General features: G+C 40.2%; 1 protein-coding gene across 1 annotated transcript in view; it reads left to right on the top strand.

Annotated features, from left to right (window-relative positions):
• St6galnac5 (ST6 N-acetylgalactosaminide alpha-2,6-sialyltransferase 5) overlaps positions 1-21,786 on the top strand; it is a 167,251-nt gene extending 145,465 nt beyond the window's left edge. The window contains exons 4-5 of the mRNA XM_047538833.1: positions 2,097-2,204; positions 17,300-21,786. Coding sequence (XP_047394789.1) covers positions 2,097-2,204; positions 17,300-17,531 — 340 coding nt within the window. The 3' untranslated portion in view covers positions 17,532-21,786. The remainder of the gene's footprint in view (positions 1-2,096; positions 2,205-17,299) is intronic.
• Positions 21,787-22,943: the final 1,157 nt, after the last annotated feature.

Here is a 22,943-nt window from a genome sequence, read left to right as displayed (position 1 = left end):
AGTTATACATGACAGCAGAATGCATTTCAATTGGTTGTACACAAATGGAGTACAACTTTTCATTGCTTTGTTGTACATGATGTAAAGTCACACCATTTGTGCAATCATACATGTACATAGGGTAATGATGTCTGTCTATCTCATTCCACCATCTTTCCTACATCTTTTCCTACATCTCATTTTCCATCTTTCCTGCTGCCCCCTCCCCTACCCTCATTCTCCTCTGCCCAATCCGAAGTTCCTTCATTCTTCCCTTACCCGCCTTCCCCCCATTATGTATCAGCACCCACTTATCAGAGAAAACATTTGGCCTTTGGTTTTTTGGGATTGTCTGAATTCTATAATTGCTACTCTGACTACTGATGATGACTCCTACATAAGACCCCAGTAGCAGAGTATTGGAAGGATTTTCTTCATGGATACTAAAAGCACTGAGAGGAATCGTTGAATTATTTACTTCTTTTGCTCAATCTAGCAACCAAAAGAGAAAGAAGGGATCTTGTTGAATCAACACACTACACTGGACACTTCATGAGTGTTCTCTCATTTAGTTCTTAAAAAGTCCAGAGGACAGAGCTTCCCATGTCTGTCTTATAGATAAGAAATCAAGGGTTAGAAATCAGCAACAAACTGCATCAGATCATCCAGTTGGTTATGATAGAAATAGGAGAGATTCAAGCCTGTGTTGTTCCCATTTTTAAATGCACTTCCTGGAACATTACTGGTTGGAATGGAATGGAGAAAAAAAATAAGCAAAGGGCTTAAGAACTAGAAAGTTGAAACCACAATTTGGGAATAACTGAATCATCCATGCCTGCCAGGTATTTGATAAAATAAAGGACTGCTTAAAAAATGTTTTAGTCCTTATTTGAAATGGAAATAATGCAGACTACTTAACAAAAGTCTTCCTTCTTCTCAAGGAGGGGTGCTACACAAGGCAAATAAAAAAGCCTTTTTGCAACTCTGTTATTCACATCACATCTGGTGCTGTGGCTGGTCAAAGTCAGACAGTCTGACCTTGGGGATAAGGTGTTTGAAACTGGCTAATGAGGCATGCCATAAGCACTGGAAAAAAAGTAAAAGTGGCAACCCCCAAAGAATTGAAATTAATATCTATAGCAGTGTAGCATGGGAGACCGAGTCATCTCACAGGGTCAAATTAGACCTTGGTATTACGTCTCTGCAGTTATCCTTAGGCTTGGCATATTGCTCAATGCAGATGTGTGACTGGGCAAATTAGTGAATGTGGAATACATAAATTCATTCCTTAAATTTGTTAATTTTTGACTTCCAATAAAAGTTTTCAGAGGGCCTTGAGTGTTCTAAGGTAAAATAAAGCAAAGGCTCAGTTAAATATAAGCACTCCTATGGCCCTTTTCCTCTGGTCATTAACTCCTTCCTAAATAAGTATGTTTGTCCTAAGATGTTCAGTCCCAATGTTGGTCTACTTGAAGACAAACTTTGACCTTGAGATTGATCAATTGATCGATAGATCAATAGACACATCCACATGTTTGTTCATATTTGAATTATTCATTATCATGACTGGGGACAGAGTCAGTGGTAGAGCGCTTGCCTCACCTGCATGCACAAGGCCCTGGGTTCCATCCCCAGCACTGGAAATTAATTAATTCTTCATTATCTAGCCTGCTTGGGGTATAGGAACATTTCTACTTAGACTCAAATAATCTAGTAAATAAAAACATTGTCCCCACAGACATTGCCATCTTACAAGAAATTGAGTTGTGATAACACATATGTAAATGTTGAAACATTGATCATTTTCTTTGGTGATACAGAAGTCCTCTGAGCATCCTTTAGTGTCACAAACGCACCATGATAGAGTATCGACATTAGTTATGATTATACCATGTCATCTGGTGCTGTTGATAAGAGAGATCAATTTGGTAAATTTCCACGTATTTACTAAGTGGACAGAGTATATGTATGTATGTGTGTGTGCGTGCGTGTGTGTATCTGTATCTGTCTGTCTGTCTGTCTGACTATGGTCCGCCTTGCCCCAGAAAGAATTTAAGGTGGTAATGGATATGATGACTGCTTTACCAGCTTGCAGACTTAATCACTGTTCCTTCCAGGAAGATCTCCAATACTTGGCTCAGCACTGGCTGGTTCACAATGACGATTGCTCTGGAGCTGTGTGACAGGATCAATGTTTATGGCATGGTGCCCCCAGACTTCTGCAGGTAGGATTTATTCTGCAAGTGTAATTTGTCAGCAGTGTTGTACAGGGTTTATAAATATTCTGCTTCTGAATATCAACCACGAAACATGTCTGTCTTCTTGAAGCAATTAATTAGCATGTCCCAAGTTCTGGTTCTAGAAACAACAAACAGCATTTAATTATGTGATATAAAATATTGAAAGTTTTTGTTTGTACTCCTAGAGAATTAATCCATCTTATGGGCTTCATTTATCCTCTGAATATTTATCAGCCAAAAGTAATGCAATAATTGGCATAATATTAACAATGAACAAGCATTAAGAAATATTAGTTTTATTCTCATTTGAAAGGAATGTCATATTTTTAAATGAATTAAAGAGGGAAATTCCTTTAACAGTGAAGCCTGTTTTCTAAAATTAAAATATCCCTTTGAGCCTCTTTCTCTTACCACATCAGCAGGCTCAGTTTGCAGTTCTAAGGCCAGAAAGCACAAGCACAATTATTTTGATGTATCATTTTAAAGGCAGCACGTGCACATGTCTGTGGCTGCCTTGAGCTCCCTGCTGGCACGTGCCAGGCAGTGTGTGTGACCAGCAAAAGCCTCACAGTATGCAGGGTCTGATTTGTGGAAGCCCATTTGAAAACTTACTTGTAATTTTAAGTACTCAGGTCAATACATTCTGAAAGCACCTTAGTTTTCAGGAATGCCCAATAGTCTGCACATGGTCTCACTCCTGCTCTTCAAATGGTCAAACCTGGGGCTGTTGTATTTTAAACTTGCTGGTTAAAATTTATGCTTGCCTATGCCTTCATGAGTTTTAAACCTAAGAATGGCTCAAAGGCCATAGATCTTTAGGCACAAGCTATAATTCGGAAGTTTAAAGCAAGGATAAAAAAGAATATTTAATCGTGCCTGGAAATTAATAATGCTAGTCAACTTTCTGTTGCTATAACTGAATACTACAAACTAAGTAATTTATAAAGAATTAAGTTTTCTTTAAATCAGGGTTCTGGAGGCAGGGAGGTACAAGGTCGAAAGGGTGCATATGGTAAAGGCCTTCTTGCTGGTAGGGCTCTGCAGAGTTCGGGGACAGTGCAGGGCAGCCCATGGTGAGAGGGACACACACAAAACAGAAACAAACTGGCTTTCGTAACAGACCCACTAGAAAACCCACTAATACATTAATCCATATATCCATTAATCCATTCATGGGTGTAGAATCTTCCTGAACCAATCACCTCTTCCAGGACCCACCTAGTCTCCCTTCTTAATATCTCACTATAAGGATTAAATTTCATCCCAAGTTTTGGTGGGTACATTCAAAAACCGTAGCAATGCCATTACCATTTTGCCACTCTTCTACCATTTTAAATGAAAAGTTCAGCACAATAAAAGATGGCGAGTATGACAGAGTCAGGTTACAAAGAAGGAAGGTTGATGCAAGGGTGTCCTGTGCAGGGCCAGACTGCAGAGGTAAAGCCCAACTTCACATGTGCCAACCTAGGGTGACCATGACAAGGCACTTCCTCTCCCTATGTCTCAGCTTCCAGACCTGTAGAAGTGGATGGGATGATGATAACAGACTGCCTCCGAGAGTCGTGGGTGGATTAAATAAGTTAATACATGTGAAGTGCTTGGAACTGCGCCTGGTACGTGGCAAGCATGAGGCAAGTTAGCTTGGATCCTCACCCAGTTCCTCATCACTTAATTCACTGGCATTGTTTCCCTGTTTAACAACTTAGGTGCAAAAAGTAGGGAGGATGGTATGAAAGAGCAAACTGCCTCCTCAAACCAACGACCTAACAAAGGCAGTGAGAACAGCACTACAGACACGCAAAGAGTCGTCAAAGTTAATGGTTATACGGCAGATATAATTATGTAATATCGCCATCAGGGTGCTGGAAAGAAAAAGCATGAATAAGTTGAAATGTTAATGCCTTAGAGTGTTCAAGGAAATATTCCATTTATTATGGAAAACAAATGAAAGTCAAGTTAACCTGACATTTCCCTTACTCAGTTCATCACAACTTCACGTACAGTAGGATGGAAACGATTCATGGAATGATACTTACAAGGAAATTAAGATAATATCAGTGCACCATATGCTGCCACTGGCTCTGGGTTTCTATTCCTCAGCTGCTATTGGAAAGGTTCGGCAGTTGTCTGCATGAGATACTTTCAGCAAGGACTCTGCAAAAGGATCCCTATGCTTGGGGTCCTGTCAGAGAACATGGAGAAGTGTTGGGCATCACCTGGAAGCGAAGGGCTGGAGAGAGCACCCTGCTGTCAATCATCATTGTGCCTGTTAGGCAAGGGTGAAAGGGAAGGCCAGGAGTGGCACAGACGGATTCGGGAGATCCTTTCTTCTTCATTTCCAGGCCATGTTGGTTGAATTACCATACAGCAGCCCCTATGTGACCTTGAGTTTTGTTTTTCTTATTTGTAAAATTGGGATAAGAAAATGATGATAAAAACAAGCAGGTCACAGTGAGGATAAAATGAGATAGTGGATGTATAGTATTTGGTGCAATGCCCCATACAGTGCTTAGGAAATATCATTTAATACCACGAATATTGCTAACATATTAATATTATGCTGAAAGATACTTAAAATAATTAATATTATCCCAAACATTATTTTAGAGTTGCACCCAAAGATACAAAGAATTTAGGAGGGAGAGTTCCAAGAATAAGACACAGCCTTCACAGCCTAAGAGTTTATGAATATCTTTCTGCTTATAGTGAAATAATAACAGACATGGCAAGCCACATACCATGAAACTATTTTTGCAATAGACAGCTTTCGCAAACCTCGCCAAACGAGATAAATGACTTTTGCAAACAGTATCTGCCTAAGAGAATGAAAAAAAAAAACACTTGAAAGTTAGTCCTGCCCCTGATATGGCAGACCTCAACTGGTTGGGTCCACCAGAATGTAACTTTTTGTGGGCAGAGTTTTGCATGCTTGATTCAGTGTTTAGAGTTCTAGTGGACAAGATAGTAGATATTTACTACCTAGTATACAGGAGATGCCTTGTCAATATCAAGTGAATAATGACCCTGTCCTCTGCTCTCTCCTGAATGCTATAGAAAAGGTGTTGTGTATGGATGAAAATAAGGAACTCTGTAAGAAGCTGTGTGACACTGAGAAAGTTATTTAACTACACTGAGCCCTAGAAATCTTGGGCAAGTTACTCAGTGACTCTCTCAGAAGTCTTAGCTTTTGCATCTGTAAAATGGTTATGAGAACAGTAGTGGCCTTGGGAGATTACATGATAATTCCATTAGGTAACAAATGAGGGATGTTTAGCACAGTCCTGGGGAATGTTCAGCACACAGAAGGTTACCAGGGGAAGGGTTTCAGCAGTGAGCCTGTGTGACTGTCCATTGGCACATCTTAGGAAGATACCCCAAAAGTATGATGCCTGGTGCTCAGTTGGTGAGGGAGCCTGATTCCTGGAAATGGAGGGACACTGGTGGCCTTCTTTGTGAAATGGATCTCACTTTTGTTCACTGCTGAGAAAGGGTTTCAAGTGGTCTCCTCTTGCAACATCGCATGGGTTACTTGAGTGAGCCATTCAACAGCCTTCCTAAGCTTCCTATCTCTCAGTCACAAGAGCCAGATCTTAGCAAACAAAGGGAAAGCCAGCAGTAAATTAACTATTTCATACCTTAAGATGCAATTCGTACTCTCAAATGAAATCGTTAACTGAATAAACCAAAGAGACTTTCATTGATTCAACTTGCTCAGGTTGGATTCTAGGAAATAAGTGTGGATGAATGAGACAGGGTCTCTGCCTTCAGTTTCCTGACTCTCACTTGATCACAACTCAGTCATGAGGCCCAGAAAGGTAACACAAGGTGACAAAATGTCCACTGTCTCTCTGTCAGTGCATTGAGCCCCTGCGCTTTATTAAAACATCTACCTCTGATTTTCAGACTGAACTCAGAGAAGCCCTTGCATTGCCGAGGCAAGGAGTCAAGATGACAGAGCACTGGACTATCCCACCCCACTCAGAGCAGACCCACTTGGATCTGTTTGTACACGTGGGCTCTCGCATAGGATTTCTTTTCAACAAGAGCCCTTGACAAACAGGCAACTTGGCAACCTCTGGTCTAAGATAACAATCGTGCTACTTTCCAGTCTAAATCTAACTCTCACACACTTTGCAGGAGAGTTTGACCATCGCCTTTTTATTTCTAGGAAAGCTGAGGAATAGAAAGTCAATGCACTGAACTCACTCCCATTGTGACATCTAACATGGGGTGGGGGTGACTCAAAGGGTACATCAGCAGCCATACGGATGGTGTGAGGGAGGGGATGCAGTGGGAGAGGAAGTGTGGCCTAGATTGTATCTCAGAGAAGCAAACAGCTAAGCAATGTGTGAGCTCCAAGTTAAGGGTGGGTAGGATATTTGCCCCTACAAACCTGAAGCTGCCATTTTCTATCCAGCTCTCCTGGAACTGTGGCCTTCTCTTTCCAACCGGCCTGAATTACTTTCAGGATCACTCATTAGAAAGAAAATGTCTAGTAGCCCCTAAAATTATTCCAAACAGGCTTTGGGGTAAGCCTCATATTTGTATTTAAAACTACTGGGGAAGGTGGTGATATGTAAATGCCCACGGTGGTAGGTGATATTCAAGACCTACAAGAATCCAACACTGACTAAAAGTCATCTGAGTGGCCAGAAACCTTTCCTTCTTGGATTTGCTTAGCACCACAGCCTCCTGACTGCTACTCTCCATCCCTGGTCTTTTTCCTCTGCAAACATCACTGTGCAGCCAGATAACACCACAAATCTGACCTCGCCACTTGAAACTGTTCAGTAGCCCATCCCTCAAAGCTTTTAAAACAAGAGTCCGTACTTCCAAGCTCAGCACACATGAGCCCCTCAGAATCAAGCTTTTACAAACCCCTGTAGTCATGTCTCCTCCACTAACAGATACATTTGAACCCCACTGAAAATCTTGTCGAGGAAATCACCCTGCAGACACCTGTCCCTACACTCCCAGCTGGGAAGGCCCCTCCCCTAACTTTCTTAATCTGACTGATTACTATTGGTTCTTTACTAATAATATTAATGACTGATACTTTGTGTGCAGTTGACTCACCCCAGCACTGCGCCTAGCATGAACATGTGTTATTCTATTGAGCCTTATAATAATCTGATAAGGTGAACAGCATTAGTATCACAACTTTACACAAAGACTGAAGTGGCTGGCCAAGGGGCAGAGGACTTGAATCCTGGTCTCTTGGGCGCAGGGGCCCAAGTTTTTAACCCTCTACTGCCCTGTTGCACATAGAGCAGCCCACTTCCTCAAACCCACCTCGACATGTGAGTCAGATCTTGGGGACCCACTGGCCTTCTACCTCTATGCTGCCCTACCTCAGTGACCGATTGGTCCACTGCCCTCATTTGTTTCTTGGCTTCTTAAGAAGAAGGCTCATGATTCAGTCCCCATTTGTATCTGTAGCACTTGCCATTGTGCCTGGCACATATTATGTGTTCAGTACAAACTGGTTCAATGATAAACAAAAAGACCTTTCCTTGAGGATATTTTGTTGCAAGACAAAAAGTGCCAGGTAATTGAAAAGTATAATTAGCAAATGGCAAATTTGGATTTTGAGGGAGACCCAGAAGTCAATGGTGGCCCTAATGTCTCATTCTCAGCCAGAGCCAGCATTGTGTCCTCAAAGGAGAACTCACGTATCAGCCCCGACCCTTCCCCCATTGCCAGACTTCATGCTCATCAGTGTTCAGAAAGCTGGAGAAAATAAATGCCATGTTGCACCAGAGACAGCATCAAAATATATTATTCTGTGGACAGTAGACACTTAAATCATGCCACATCTACGAAGGAAGCCAGATCCTTTCTCCTTGAATGGACTATAAATTGCACTGTAAAGACCTGTTATCATTGCTTTCTAAACTAAGTTATGATGAGTATTTTTAACCTCATTTTCCATTGTAAATTATTTGCGATAATAATGGGCCAAGCATTTAAATTCTACCTAATAGTCTTATTTCTGGTTATACTTAGCACATTACCAAGTTTACAACTCTCTGTTACCCATCATTTCTTGAGTATTAATTAGCGGGGTAATGATTCAGAGTGATCACTGTCATGGAACTAAATTAATATCTCATCCATAATGTGAAGGACATCTCAAAGGTATCGTGAATACCAGAGAGTTGATTCTGCTAGAATTATTAGCTAGCGAACATTAATAAAGCTGCCAGCAATAAGTACCAGGGGAAGTTCCTACTTGGAGGTAGTCCACCATGCAGAATCAGACACTTACGGTGGACAGGTGTGCCACCCATGTGGTTCGTTTTATGAAGTAGAATTAAAGCATATTGTTGTATTTCCTCCTGGAAGCTCATTGTTTCCTCCAACTTTGCCATGATTTGACCAACTCTTACCAGTCACTGGGTGTTTTTATTACCTTCCTCTGTCTCCCTGATCCATTCTGAGATGTTATGGCACTACCCAAAGAGCCTAAGTTACGGGGGCCAATGTGGAGTTCAGGTGACTCATCTTGGCTCTTTGTCCCATGAAAGGATAAGCAGCTGCAGGTTCTTTTTGTTTTACGTGCTCCAGACACGTGGTATTACTGACACAGACTTGCAAATGTGCAACCAATTTCCTTCCAAAGAGGTTCCAAAGTCAAGAAATCAAGGCAGCAGAGTACGTATGATCTGGTTTGTCTTCTGAACTTAGAGCAGATATTTTTAATGGTTTTTTGTAATTTGTTCTTTTTATGTATACATGACAGTAGAGTGTATTTTCACATATTATACATACATGGAGCATAACATTCTAATTAGGATCCCATTCTCGTGGTTTTACATGATGTGGAGTTTCACTGGTGGTATATTCATATATGAACATAGGAGAGTTATGTCTGATTCATGGCACCTTCTTTCCTATTCCTATTTAGGAAAGGATGTAGATACATTTTCTTTTGAATACTACAGGGTGACCCCAACAGCTTCTGACAAGCCAATTGAAGAGCAACCTAGACACTTGACAGCTATTAGTTCAACTGTACTCTTCTGAGTACCAACTATATGCCATGCACCACATCAAAAATAGAACGTATTTAAAGAGAGTGAACACTCTAGAAAATGACAAAAACATTATTCTTTCCTTGGGACAAATGCAGCCCCAAACCCAGTGAGCAGGGGCAACCGAGATGGTAGATGAGAAAAAGTCATTTCCTTTCCTCATTCATCACATGGTTCTTGACTGAGACTCCTGTAACAGAAGACAAATTGACAACAATAGAAAGCATACACATTTATTTAATGTAAGTTTTGGGTGGGGAGCCTTCAGAAATGAAGACCCAATGAAAGGGAGGAACCTGCATGTTTTTATATTAAGTTTGAAGAAGAGGACAGTAGTGGAGAAATAGATAGGGCAAAAAGGGTATGATCTAATGAGGACACATTGGGTGGGAGTTAGCAGGTCCTAACTCAGATTCCTCTCTGCATCTCTGAGTCTTTGAGGATGAAGATATTCCTCTCCTCTGAGTGTGTGTGTGTGGGGGGGGGTACTTCTGAATAAAGGCTTTATAATCTACTTTAGAGGAAGGTCCTTTAAGACCTACTTTGGGGAGGAAGGGTGAGAGGAAGATGGGAGTGATTTTCCTGCTTCTGCTGCTTCTTCAAATATTTTGGGGTAGCATATGCTAAATCTCATCTGTACCCCAAATTGAGTATCCTCCCTTGCTTGTTAATATTGTGAGGTTTCCTCCCAATTGTACAACTTGCTTTGGAAGATTAAAAACAGGGCACTGCAAACCCATGCTGCCATTAACAGTAGTGAGCAGAATCATAAACAAGCCTGAGGCTTCTGCTTACCATCGTGCACAAAGCAAGCACCCCACAAGGGGCACCTTGGTAGCAGGGGTTCTGGAATACTGCAGCCAGCTCCCAGTCATGTGCCACTGATCCCAACAGAAACCCTGTGACCTTAGTACAGCTCTCCCACCTAGGGACAGGAGCTTCTCCAAGACATAGAACCTCACTCTGAGTCCATGGTCAACCAGCTTGGGTCTAAATCTGGACTCTGAAATCTCTTTGGTTTTTCTGGGCATGAATTTTCTCATCTGTAAAATATGCATGATGACAGTATATCTTTTTGGGGAGGGTATTGTGTGTGTTACATAAGTTAGTATGTGTAGAGTGCTGAGCACTGTGGTCTGGGTTGAAGTGCTCCAGTATTGCAGCTGATGGTCCATGAGTAAGGCTGTGCCTGAAGCCAGACACAGGATCTCTACCTGGGTGCCACGTGCTCAGATGGAAAGGGATTCACATTATTTAAACACTGAAGCTTGGCAGGTACCTACAAATTCAGTCTTCTCAAACCTGTTTGCATATTAGAAACTCCTAAGGAGCTTTTTAACATTAGAACCTCCTGAGGAGCTTCTTTTTAAATTAAAAAAAATACACACACACACACACACACACACACACACACACACATTAAGGTATATGTTATTCCCAGTGGTTCCAAAGGTTGAGGCAGGAGGATGGAGAGTTCAAAGCCAGCCTCAGCAAAAGTGAAGTGCTAAGCAACTCAGTGAGATCCTGTCTCTAAATGAAATACAAAATAGGTTAGGGATGTGGCTCAGTGGTTGAGTGCCCCTGAGTTCAATCCCTGGTACTCCCCGCCCTCCAAAAAAGATATATATTACTTATATAGTAACATTTGTTTTAAATAATTTAGAATTACCAAAAGGTTGAGTTCACATACCCTTTATCCAGCTTCCCCTAATAATGATATTTTTCCTAACTATGGTCCAATGTTCAAAACTAAGAAATCAACCTCAGTACAACGCTTAATTGAACTGCAGCCTCTTTTGAAATTTTACCAGTTTCTCTGATAATATAATTTATCTCCTCCAAAATCTAGCCCAAGATTCCCTTGGATTTACTTATCTTCTTTCTTTAGTCTCCTCAAATATTTTTCTTTCATGAACTTGACACCCTTGAAAAGTACTGGTCAGGCATTTTGTACGATGTTCCCCACTGTAGGTTTTTCTGATATTTTCCCCATTATAAAGTTGTGGTTATATATTCCTGGGAAGGATACCACTGAAGTGCTAAGTCCTTCACAGCTCTCCTATGAGGAGGTACATGATAGCAATATCTTCTTTTTGGCCATGTTAACCTTGATCATTTGGTTAAGGCGATGTCTACTGGGTTTACCCATTGTAAAGTTACTATTTTCCCCTTGGTCATTAGTAAATAACTTGGGGGAAATAAGTTTAAGACTATGCAAATAACCTATTTCCTCTCCTTTTCCCCACTAATGTTCCATTCATTGATATATCTTGCCTATAATAATTGTTGCACTGTTTTAGGGTTTTAGGGTGGTTTTCTATTCCCTCATTCTTTTTTTTTTAATATATGAAATGGTTTCTTTTTTACTAGTTCTTTAGTTGTACATAACAGTAGAATCCATTTTGATATAATTATACAAGCATTGAATATATTTTATTCTAATTCACACTCCAGTATCTCTGCTTCCCATTCCCTTTCCCCACCTGAAATAGTTTCTCATTTATTCAGTTAATAAGTTCTTGATTAGGGTCTACTATATGCTGGTTACTCCTGAAGGTGCAGGGGACATGCATCGAATAAAACAGTCCTAAATTCACAAAGCTTACATTCTAGTGAAGAAGTCAATAAACAAGTAAACAAGTGTGTGTATGTGTGTTACATATTGACCAGTACTGCTATGGAGAGGAATGGAATGCCAGTGGTGTGCTGCTGACTGTATGTTGGTAAGACAAGTGACACTGAAGCAGAAGCTTGAGGTAGTGAGCCATGAGAATGGATATCCTGAGGAAAAGCATTCTGCACAGAGGGCAGAGCCAGGCCAAAGCAATTACAGTGGAGTGAGGAGGGTGGTGGGGTCTGGTGAAAGCAGGTGTCTGCGCAGAGGCTGGATGTGAAACTGGGTTGGGTTTGTGCTCTTATGCTCATGCTACCACCACCAGAACCACGTGTTCCCTGAGCCACTGCCCTTCCTGCCTGAACTCTAGAATGGAGAATGGACCATGGTTGCATGCCATTGAGATTTTCTTATGCAGCATTTTTGTGGCTATAACTGACTGGTACACTTCTATTACATTTTCTCTCCCCTCCCGATTTCTTAGTTTATCGTGTTTTTTTCCTTCCAGACTTCTTTTTTGTTTAATTTTGATTCATTGTACACAAATGGGGTACAACTATCATTTCTCTGGTTGTACATGAAGTAGAGTTGCACCATTTGTGTAATCATACATGTATATAGGGTAATGATGTTTGTCTCATTCTATTATCTTTCCTTCCCCCCACCCCTCTCAACCCCTCATTTCCCTCTACACAATCCATCCTTCTTCCATTCTTCCCTTACCCCTGCCCCCATTATGTATCATCATCCACTTATCAGAGAAATCATTCGGCCTTTGGTTTTTTGGGATTGGCTTATTTCACATAGTATGATATTCTCCAATTCCATCAATTTACCTGCAAATGCCATAATTTTATTCTTCTTTATGGCTGAATAATATTCCATTGTGTATATATACCACAGTTTCTTTATCCATTCATCTATTGAAGGATATCTAGATTGGTTCCACAATCTAGTTATTGTGAATTTAGTTGCTATAAACATTGATGTAGCTGCATCACTGTGGTATGTTGATTTTAATTCCTTTGGGTATAGGCCAAGGAGTGGGATAGTGGGTCAAATGGTAGTTCCATTCCAAGTTTCCTAAGGAATCTCCATACTGCTTTCCAGAGTGACTACACCAATTTGCAACCCTACCAGCAATGTATGAGTGTACCTTTCTCCCCACATACTCGCCAACAACTATTGTTGCTTGTATTCTTGATAATAGACATTATAATTGGGGTGAGAAGGAATCTTAGGGTAATTTTGATTTGCATTTCTCTTATTACTAGAGATGTTGAACATTTTTTCATATATCTGTTGATTGCTTGTAGATCTTCTGTGAAGTGTCTTCTCATTTCCTTAGCCCATTTATTGATTGGGTTATTTGTGTTCTTCATGTAAAGTTTTTTGAGTTCTTTATAGATTCTGAAGATTAGTGCTCTATCTGAAGTGTGTGTGTGGCAAAGATTTTCTCCCACCCTGTGGGCTTTCTCTGCACATTGTTGTTTCCTTTGCTAAGAAAAAGCTTTTTAGTTTGAATCTATCCCAATTATTGATTCCTGCTTTTATTTCTTGTGCTTTGGGAGTCATGGAAGTCTGGTCCTAGACATAATGAAGATTTGGACCTACTTTTTCTTCTATTAGGAGCAGGGTCTCTGATCTAATTCCTAGGTCCTTGATCCATTTTGAGTTGAGTTTTCTGCAGGGTGAGATAGGGATTTGGTTTCATTTTGCTGCATATGGATTTCCAGTTTTGCCAGCACCATTTGTTGAAGAGGCTATCTTTTCTCTATTGTTCATTTTCGGCACCTTTGTCTAGTATGAGATAACTGTATTCATGTGAGTTTGTCTCTGTGTCCTCTATTCTGTACCATTGGTCTACCTGTCTATTTTGGTGCCAATACCATGCTGTTTTTGTTACTATTGCTCTGTTTTATGCATTTTTATTCATAAGCGATGAACCCTCTGAAAGAGAAATTAGGAAACTACCCCATTCACAATAGCCTCAAAAAACAATACATGGGAATCAATCTAACAAAAGAGGTGAAAGACCTCTACAATGAGAACTACAGAACACTAAAGAAAGAAAACCTTAGAAGATGGAAAGATCTCCCATGTTCTTGGATAGGCAGAATTAATATTGTCAAAATGGTCATACTAACAAAAGCGCTATACAAATTCAATGCATTTCCAATTAAAATACCAATGATGCACCTCATAGAAATAGAGCAAGCAATCATGAAATTCATTTGGAAGAATAAGAGGCCCAAAATAGCTAAAGCAGTCTTTAGCAGGAAGAGCGAAGCAGGTAGTATCACAATACCAGGCCTTCAACTATACTTCCCTCATTCTTTCTACATTTATTATTTGGAATTCATTTGCAATGAAATGCTATTGCTTATCCCATTTATTTATTCAGCTATTTATTATAATCATCACAGACTCATGGGTATTTATTTCATTTTATGGATTTTATTATCCAATACTGTCATTATTTATTTTGATGCTCAAACCTAAGGCACTTCAAAAAATACCTGTGTCTGGGATCTCTCCAAATCTTTTAATCCAGAAGCTATGAGAACTGTAAACTGGTAAGAGTATTTCTTTAAAACTCCCCAGGTACACTAAATGTTAGTTCCTTCACTCTCCCCACCTGCTCCCTCTAAAAAAGAAAAAGGGGGGGAAAACAAACAAACAAATTTAAAAAACCTTCTTTTTATTGTTCTGCAGGACTTGTGCCCACATTGACTGTTAAGAGTAAGCTACTCAGAGAACTGACTCTGTAACTATCTCCCCACCTCAACTCATTCAGCTTCACTCTTCCCCAAACAAGAACTGGGGCACTAGAATCCTTCCTTTTACAATAGCCTCTGAACCTGGAAATTATGCTGATGTTCATGACTCTTTTCACTGGGGTCAGTAAGGGAATAAAAAGTTACGTTAGCCTTTAGAAAGTCAGGTTTGAGAAGAGACCTCAGTAATTACGACCCTAAGCTAGGAAGAGCTTTCTAAACCAAAAGGCGGGAGATCTCTTACGGCAGGAGAGCTGCTTCTTCCCTCCTGCAGATCTGCCTTCCCAAATCCTGAAAAGCACTTTTCTGCTGTTTGGACAGAGTGTTCAAGTGTGGAAACAGCTCTCACTTACATGAATGGCCCATTTGGACACCTCTGAAATCATGATTCCCAAATACATGCATTTAATTCGCCCTTTAGGTGATCAATGTGGAGGCAGATAAGTTTTCATTCAAAGAGATGGTCTTCCTGAATAAGGAAATTGATCACATAGCATCCTTTAGCTGGTTTCCAATTACCCTCTATTCCTAGGTGCCAAATCAATCTCATGATATTTTTAGAAACCTAATTGTTTCTTTAGTCAGATTGATGCCAATAAAATGTCCAAAAAGTAGATGAATCAGATTTAAAACCCGATTTGAGATGGAAAAAGCTTAACTCCAAGTATACTGTGGCTATGACTTGGGCACGGTTTCTGAAATTATGCCATGTGAATCTGTGGAGGCTTAACTCATGAGTTTCTCCTCTTTTTTGTTCACTTTTTCTTCATGTGGTCACTTCCAATCTGAATTTTCCCTGGTATGCATTTTCTATATTGAAAATACCCTCTATTAAAATTTTAAAGGAATTCCAATGTCCAGGGGAAATAAATCTGTAAAATCTGAAATAAGACAAGAAAGGATTCAGAGTTTCACTATACTTCCAATTCAGGCATTCTAGAGATGCAAAGTGTTAATTCAACACAGCATCCGAGCCGGGATGAGCAATGTTTAGATGCTGCATGACAAAAATAAATCTTTCTTCCTGGAAGAACTTTAACCTAAGAGGAGAAGCTGCTCAAAGGTTTATTGTTGTCAGAGCCACAAACTCGACACCTCTCTTGATAAAAGACTTCGATCCCTGACCCCAGTAAAGTTGCTACTCTAAAAGCCATTTGTGTATTGATCTCCTCTGAAGAAAACAAATAGGTGGCTAGCAGGATGAGCATCTTTGGGAAACCAAGCTCCTGTCCTTTAGTGCAGAGCCCAGTGATTGGAGGGGGACCCCAGGGCATGGGACTCTGAAAGGCCATTGGCAAGAAGCTGGGAGCATGGGCCTTTTCTCCTCTTAGTCTCTCGCCAAGGCCTGTTGGTAAGTGTAGTTCAAGATAGAAAAGTTTGTCTGCTAGAAAACTTTGACTGATTTTATCATCTGCTCTTCAAGAGACAGAAGAGGTGAGGAGGACTGGTTGAAAATGGAGACTAATCTGCAAATAGCAAACCCACAATGAGACACAAACCTCCCCATGTGTTAATCCTATGCATACCATCTTGAAATAAGTCAGCGTTTCTTGTTTGAGGCTGAGACAAGGACACAGAGGCAAAACCATGCTAACTGTCAAGTCACCCATCAGGGATTAAGGACTTGGAATTTACAGACCAAGAGACCCTCATCCTTGAGTATATGGGACATTGAAAGGGACAAGACAAAGAAGGTGGCATCTTGCTTGCTCTCCTCCTTTCTCTCCCACAGGATCAATCTAGGATCAGCTTGCATACTTGAAGGAGAAACTTTCTTTGGAGGCTTCAGATTCAGCTGCTAATTGTTCCTTCAACAACAGAAATTAAAAAATTATTTATTGCCTCCCTATAAGACACTGTTCTGGGAATAAGACAAATTCCTTTCCTAATGAGCAGACAAGAAACAAGTAAATGACAACAGCAATTTCAAAGAGAGATTAACACTAAAAAGGAAATAAAAGTGAGATGGAGTGAAGGGAGGAGGGGTCAGGTCTGGCCTCCAAAGAGGATACACTTGAGTCGATACCCAGTAGTGAAAGGGAGGGAACTTATGGGGGCCAGTATTCCAGGCAGGTGACCATTCTCAAGTGCAGAGACCCTGAGTGAGGACAAATTTGGTGGAGTTAACAATCAGGAAGCCCAGTGTGCCTGCAGCAGAGAGGGCAAGGCTGGATGGGTTAGGAGAAGATTCTGGAGAGGAATCATATCATAAAACACCCTACAGGCCATAATCTCACTATAACCAGAAGCATCTGGAGGGTTTGGGAGGTTGCAGTACATATAGGGAAAGGTCTGTTTTTGTTTCATAAATATATCAATAGCTATTTGTACTGAATCAACTATATGGGGCCAAGAATGGAAACAAGAACTGTAATTGTGACTATGAATATATCATACCTAAATCCCAGAAGCTGAACATCCTGTCACGCATTTTTTAATCTCTTTGTTTGACAATGATGGCCCCTGCCTTTATTTCACAAACTGAAACCTCTCCACTTGCTTATTGCTTAAACATCAGAAAACCCATTTACTAAAATATATTTGACTAGAAAACATGATCTGTGCTTATCAGCTTACTAAAGATAACATCTTGCCTGTATCAGTCAGCAAATTTTTTTTTTTGCTCTAATCAATTGTCTAATTTTCCTCCTACAGGGATCCCAATCACCCTTCAGTACCTTATCATTATTATGAGCCCTTTGGACCTGATGAATGCACAATGTACCTTTCCCATGAGCGGGGACGGAAGGGCAGTCATCACCGCTTCATCACAGAGAAACGAGTGTTTAAGAACTGGGCACGGACATTCAATATTCACTTTTATCAACCAGACTGGGAACCAGAATCACCTGCTATAAATCATCCTGAGAATAAGCCTGTGTTATGAGGAGTGAGCATGCCAGACCATAAGGCCAGGTACCCACTGTGTTAGACACAGGGCACTGAACTTCTTGAGCCACCAGCCAGCAAAGGGGAACAGAATTGGTAACTTTGACTCAAGTACCATGGACAGATGACCACAAGGCAGTGTGGCTGGTTTGTAAGAACAAATTGCAGAATTAATACATCCTAATGAATGCTGTCCCTTTGAAAGGGGTCACCTTAGGAACCGAACACTCATTTCAGTGATGCCACCGTGGCTAAAAACATTTGGATCTTTTTAAGTATTGCCTTTGAAACTGATACCTGAGCAACTCAACAACATTAGTTGCATTCCTTTATAGAAGTACCATGTCAAAAGACATTTTTCTATCAAGTTGTATTCTCACCTGACCTATAACCTTTGTCATATGTCAGACTCTGTTTGTGTGATTTGTAAAAAGCAGCCTGAAAGTATGGACATGATTTCTGAAGAGCACATCTCCACTGACTTTCATAAAGCAAATATCCAATATTTATTTATTGAGAGTTTTTTAGTGTACTCTAGGCCAGTATTTTTATAGATTATAATTATGTGGTAATTTATTCCTCATAACTCTTTAATGATGGTTGGAAATGGCCTAGAATAGGGTTGATGAGTTACTGTGTTCACAAAGCTCATTGTTAGCATGCGATTGGTATTTGACTTGAAAATGTTGTGTTGCATTTTTTGAACCCCTAGGTTCCAGGAAAATTGTTCTTTCATAGCAAGAACAGCTATAACATTTTCTAATGTACAGAAATGTTCCAAAAGGACAAATTTGATAACCAAAAATTATTATTAAAACAAAAAGATGCTAACAAGAGAAACTTAAAGAGGGTTTTTCTTCAGTGGCAGTTGATATAAGTAGCTTCTCTTAAGCCCTAGTTTCCTTTTCTTCAGAATGATGTCACTGATCCAGAAGCATTCTTAGGTTCTATTCCAAATCTGAAACCCTATGAGCTTCTTACTGACACACCTGAAGACTTTACACTTGGAATGATGGGCTTCAATTGTAGCAGGAACCTTATTTGAGGAGGTATTTTATATTCCTGTATGAGTTATCTCCCTCTGTAGTTGAAAACAAATTCCCTCCTGGGTCAGCACTGGCTACCCCCTGCTTCTCTGGAAGCAACACATGCATACACACACTTCTGAGATGTTCCCCGGCTACAAGTGCAAAGTCTACTCTCCTGTGAAGAGAGGACCACACAGGAGACGCCCTCCCATCAACTCATTAGCCCATGAACCATCCCAACTCTCACCGGGCATCTTCTTAGATTACATTTACTATATGTATTCCTTGGTCTGAAGGAATATGAAGAATTCAATTCATTCAAAGCCAAGATCAATTAGTATAACAGATTTTCACTTAAATAAGTAATATTGTTCAAAAAATAGTCTTTTAGCATTCTAATGTTTTCTTTATAAATTGCATAGGTGGCATTAGTTTCTCTAACGCCAAATTTGAAGGCACCAGCAAGCATTATGTATGGCAACTGACACCATTTTACCAATGAAGACTTGACTTGTAATTAAGGCAGGTCTCTCAAATAACCATTTCTTTTCCTTCTTCTAATTAGTAATAAGATTCCATTCCCTTCCACTCTTACTATTAATAGTATTCCGCTAATACTATTAATTATATGGAGCACAGTTGTTGAAATGCAAACACAGTCCAAGTGTTCACACAGCAAAAACCAAGTTAGTATTACTGTGGTGTGGCTTGAGCTGTCAAAAGCAAGTAAAAAATTGAAATGGCTGTCCAAAGCATACTGAATTCGTTCTTTAAAATTTCCCATAGTTTTTAAAGGGACTATGAATTTTATTGGCACACAATCTCTTCGGCAGCACAGACTCTGAACACACCATGCTTTTATGAATATATAAAAAGTGTATGATTTTATACAATTGATTTATGGCCACCATTTACAATCACTTGAAGAGATTGTGTTGCTCATACGTAAGCAGCTCCTCTAACAACTCCTATATTTATGAAAATTTGGAAGAGCATGGTTGCCAGGCTAAAACCATATTACCTGATCTAATAGTACCTCACATGTCTGTGTACCTTTGGGTTTTAGGTTTTTCTTTTTTAAAAAATCAAGTTTGTTTCATCTCTTTTGTTAATTTCTCCCTCTGAAATACTACAAAGAGAGAAAAGCAACCAAATTCTGAATGTCCTATTTTCACTGGGAAATGTTTTAAATCTACGTGTAGCTAGAACACGTGAGTGCATACTTTGTTTAAAATATGATATAAATAGGTATAAGAAATTACCCCTTGGGTAGTGGTTTTATTGCAGCATTAAAGAAAATGCCTAGAATTCTGATGGATTGGGCTGATGGACCCGGTTGTGGGCAATTGAACTCTTGTCTTGCCACTATCATTTCACAACTGTCAGACTTAACACCATTCAACACCATTAAACATAAACTCTGATATAAAAGACGACTACAGAACCAAGTTTACAGACCTCAGTGGTTTCAGTTGTTTGAAGCCTACATCGTACTTGTTATGCTACATACCTTTCTCTTCCCTCCCCAGCTGTGTCATCAGCATCCTCCTAGCTTTTAAGACCACAGTAATACAATGCCACAGCTGGCCGATCCATGGCTTCTGTTATTTCAACGCAAGAACATTTGGCAGAGGCCATTACAATAGATAGCCATTATGGGCAAAGAAACAGGAATTCACAAACAAAATCAATCACTTCAAATGGCCCATAAAAAGAGGAATCTCACATTTAATATTCTACAGTAAATATTCACCCAAGAAAGCGTACATTAAAAGAACATTAGGAGGTAAATATTCAGTGTGCTGCGTGGGGACTTAGCTGTGTGATTTCCATTACCGTTAATGGGTGTTTGGCAACTCAGTCCCTGAGCTTCACTAACCCTGGTATGCACTCCGGAGGGCTAGACATAAAACCGGAGCAATTCAGGAACTCCGAGGTCCTAGGGTTCCAGAGTTCAACCCTTTCTTCCAAAAACTAGCTGAAAGCAAAACACAAAGTACTATACCAAAAAGAGAAATTTGGGAAGCCTTTCAGAATCCTTAGGTTACTACCACATTTTTATATCAGATTCCAAACATCACCTCCTCTCAACACAGATTACCTTTGTTTTCTGCAAGTTCACTGCATCACAGATCTGTTTGAATTACATTAGAATGGAGGGAACAATCTCATTGTGAAATAAACATTCCCTTCAAAAATCAAAATTATTGATTTGTAAGCTCAATGAATGTGAGGTCAAAGTGGAAGCAACAAGTAGAAATTAAGAGAGTGCTCTTTAAATGCATATGTACATATTTAGTAGCTGCCCAAATATTTGCCCTTGTGTAAGAGCAATCTTGTTTAAAAAATATACTCTGGATTCTGCCAGAGTGATGATTCGAGTTGTAAATAGACCTACTGAGAGAAGGCCGGTCTTCTTCTTCTGTCTGCGTGTTTCATGCCTGACCCAATCTCTTCTTCCCTCCTCGTGGCTTCTCTCTTGAGCCTCATTCTGTCCCTCTGCCATTATTCTCTCCTGGTTTTCTTCTGTGTTCTGTGTACTCTCAAACCAGCAGTCTTGGGGCTGTTAAGGTCTTCCTTATATGTTTTCAGCTAGAACCCCGTCTGGGAAACAGACTTGGGGTAGGTCCTGCCAGAGCAATGACCACAGTACGTGGGAAGAGTGGGTCAGGCTACAGGACAGCATATTTCAGAAGTAGCCTCCAGTTTGGCCCAGGGTGGGAGGCGGGGAGGAAGAGAGTTCCAAAAGGCGGGCTTTCAGTTCTAAAACCAGGGCTGTCCTGCACACACTGGGACAGTGGGTCACCCACTCAGAAGCCTCCTCAAGGGGACTGTCATAATAAGGCTGGGGGTGGGGCCGGAGGAGTGAACAGATTGCCTAGGTTTTAGCATGTACCAGAAGATGCTTTGGAATGGAAGAAGGTGACAGAGTGTCTATGAGGCTTAAAACTGAACAGGAGTAACCCCTCTATTCTAGCTCACTCACCCCCACCTACTCAGGGTATTGAAATGCAAATGCAAAAAAGGCTGAAATCCTGTTTGTTTCTACTTGGTGCCCAAATATTTATTATATGCTACCTTGGATTGTCCTTTGTCTTTATATGTATGTGTCCTGTTAGACTAGACTGTAAGCTCCTTGAGGGCAGGGACTGTTTCTTCTATGTCTTTGTAGCCCCATACCTAGTACAGTGCCTTGCACACAATAGGCGCTCAATAAATGTCTGTTGTTGATGATGACCTCTTTAATGTTCACCCATTGGATTGGCATTTGCGTACAAATATATCCTTCTATTGAAAAAGTACAAGCGGTATAACAAGTAATGATACAGTTAAATTTTATGTGGGTTTTTATAGGGTCAGTTCCTAAACCTATAACATGTTTAATCAACAGAGCTGACCTAGATTTGAGTAGAATAATGTTGCTGAATTTATTAAGTTTGCTAACGTTGGCTGTACTGAACACACAGGCGAAGTAAAGTTCAGCAAGCTTTGTGTTTTCACTGTTAGTGAACTGCTCTTAGCACAAATTAAATTTAATATTGACAAATGCTACCCTATATGCAGAAAGACAGAAAAGCAGCCTGCGCTCGGACTTTGTGGTTGGACTGCAAAAGGAAGGCTAAAATGAGACAAGGATAACCTGTCTGCAATTGACCACTTCCAAAAGCTGCTGGGAATCCAACTGGTTATTGAGATCTATCAAAATTAAGTTCACATTTGTCTTATTTATCTTAAAAACAAAATGAAACAAAGACAGAAACTTTTGTTTCCTTGAAGCAGATCCAAAATGGTTTTATTCCCTACCAGGAAGTGAGGGAAAAGAGAACTCTTAGAAAAGGTGTCCTTGGGTGGAGCGTCCCAGACTCCTGAATCCTCAGCTGGTAGCACCTGGTGTCTGGTTACCTCCCAGACACAACAGAGGGAAGAAGGCAGCATGCGTACAGGGGAGTTAGCTGCCACTGGCACCTGGGCAAGGGACAATAATCACCACCTTCTTGAGCATGTGCACATTCTGCTATTGCCCTCTTTTATTGCCTACTTTTCCACATACTTATTTAATCATGTGGTTTCCATTTCATTTGTCAAAGAACAAGAGCTAAAACTCATATATTAAACTGACAAGAGTGCTTATTTCTGAATGTATAGAATTCTAAATTTTCCCACATTTAAAAAAATTTTACTACAATCATAAAATGTTATTTCATAAAACATTAAGGATATTGTAACCGGATTTCAGAATCCCAACAAAGATCACTGAGTTAGAGACCCAGCCCTTTTTATGGTTTCTTTACTGAATCCACTATACTTTGCATGTCATTTATGATACATATTTCACCATAATTCTATTATCTCATGTTGCAAATAAGTAAACTAAGGCTAAA

This window comes from Sciurus carolinensis, chromosome 1, assembly GCF_902686445.1.
Source record: "Sciurus carolinensis chromosome 1, mSciCar1.2, whole genome shotgun sequence".
Taxonomy (NCBI): domain Eukaryota; kingdom Metazoa; phylum Chordata; class Mammalia; order Rodentia; family Sciuridae; genus Sciurus; species Sciurus carolinensis.
This window is presented reverse-complemented; position numbering and strand designations above follow the sequence as displayed.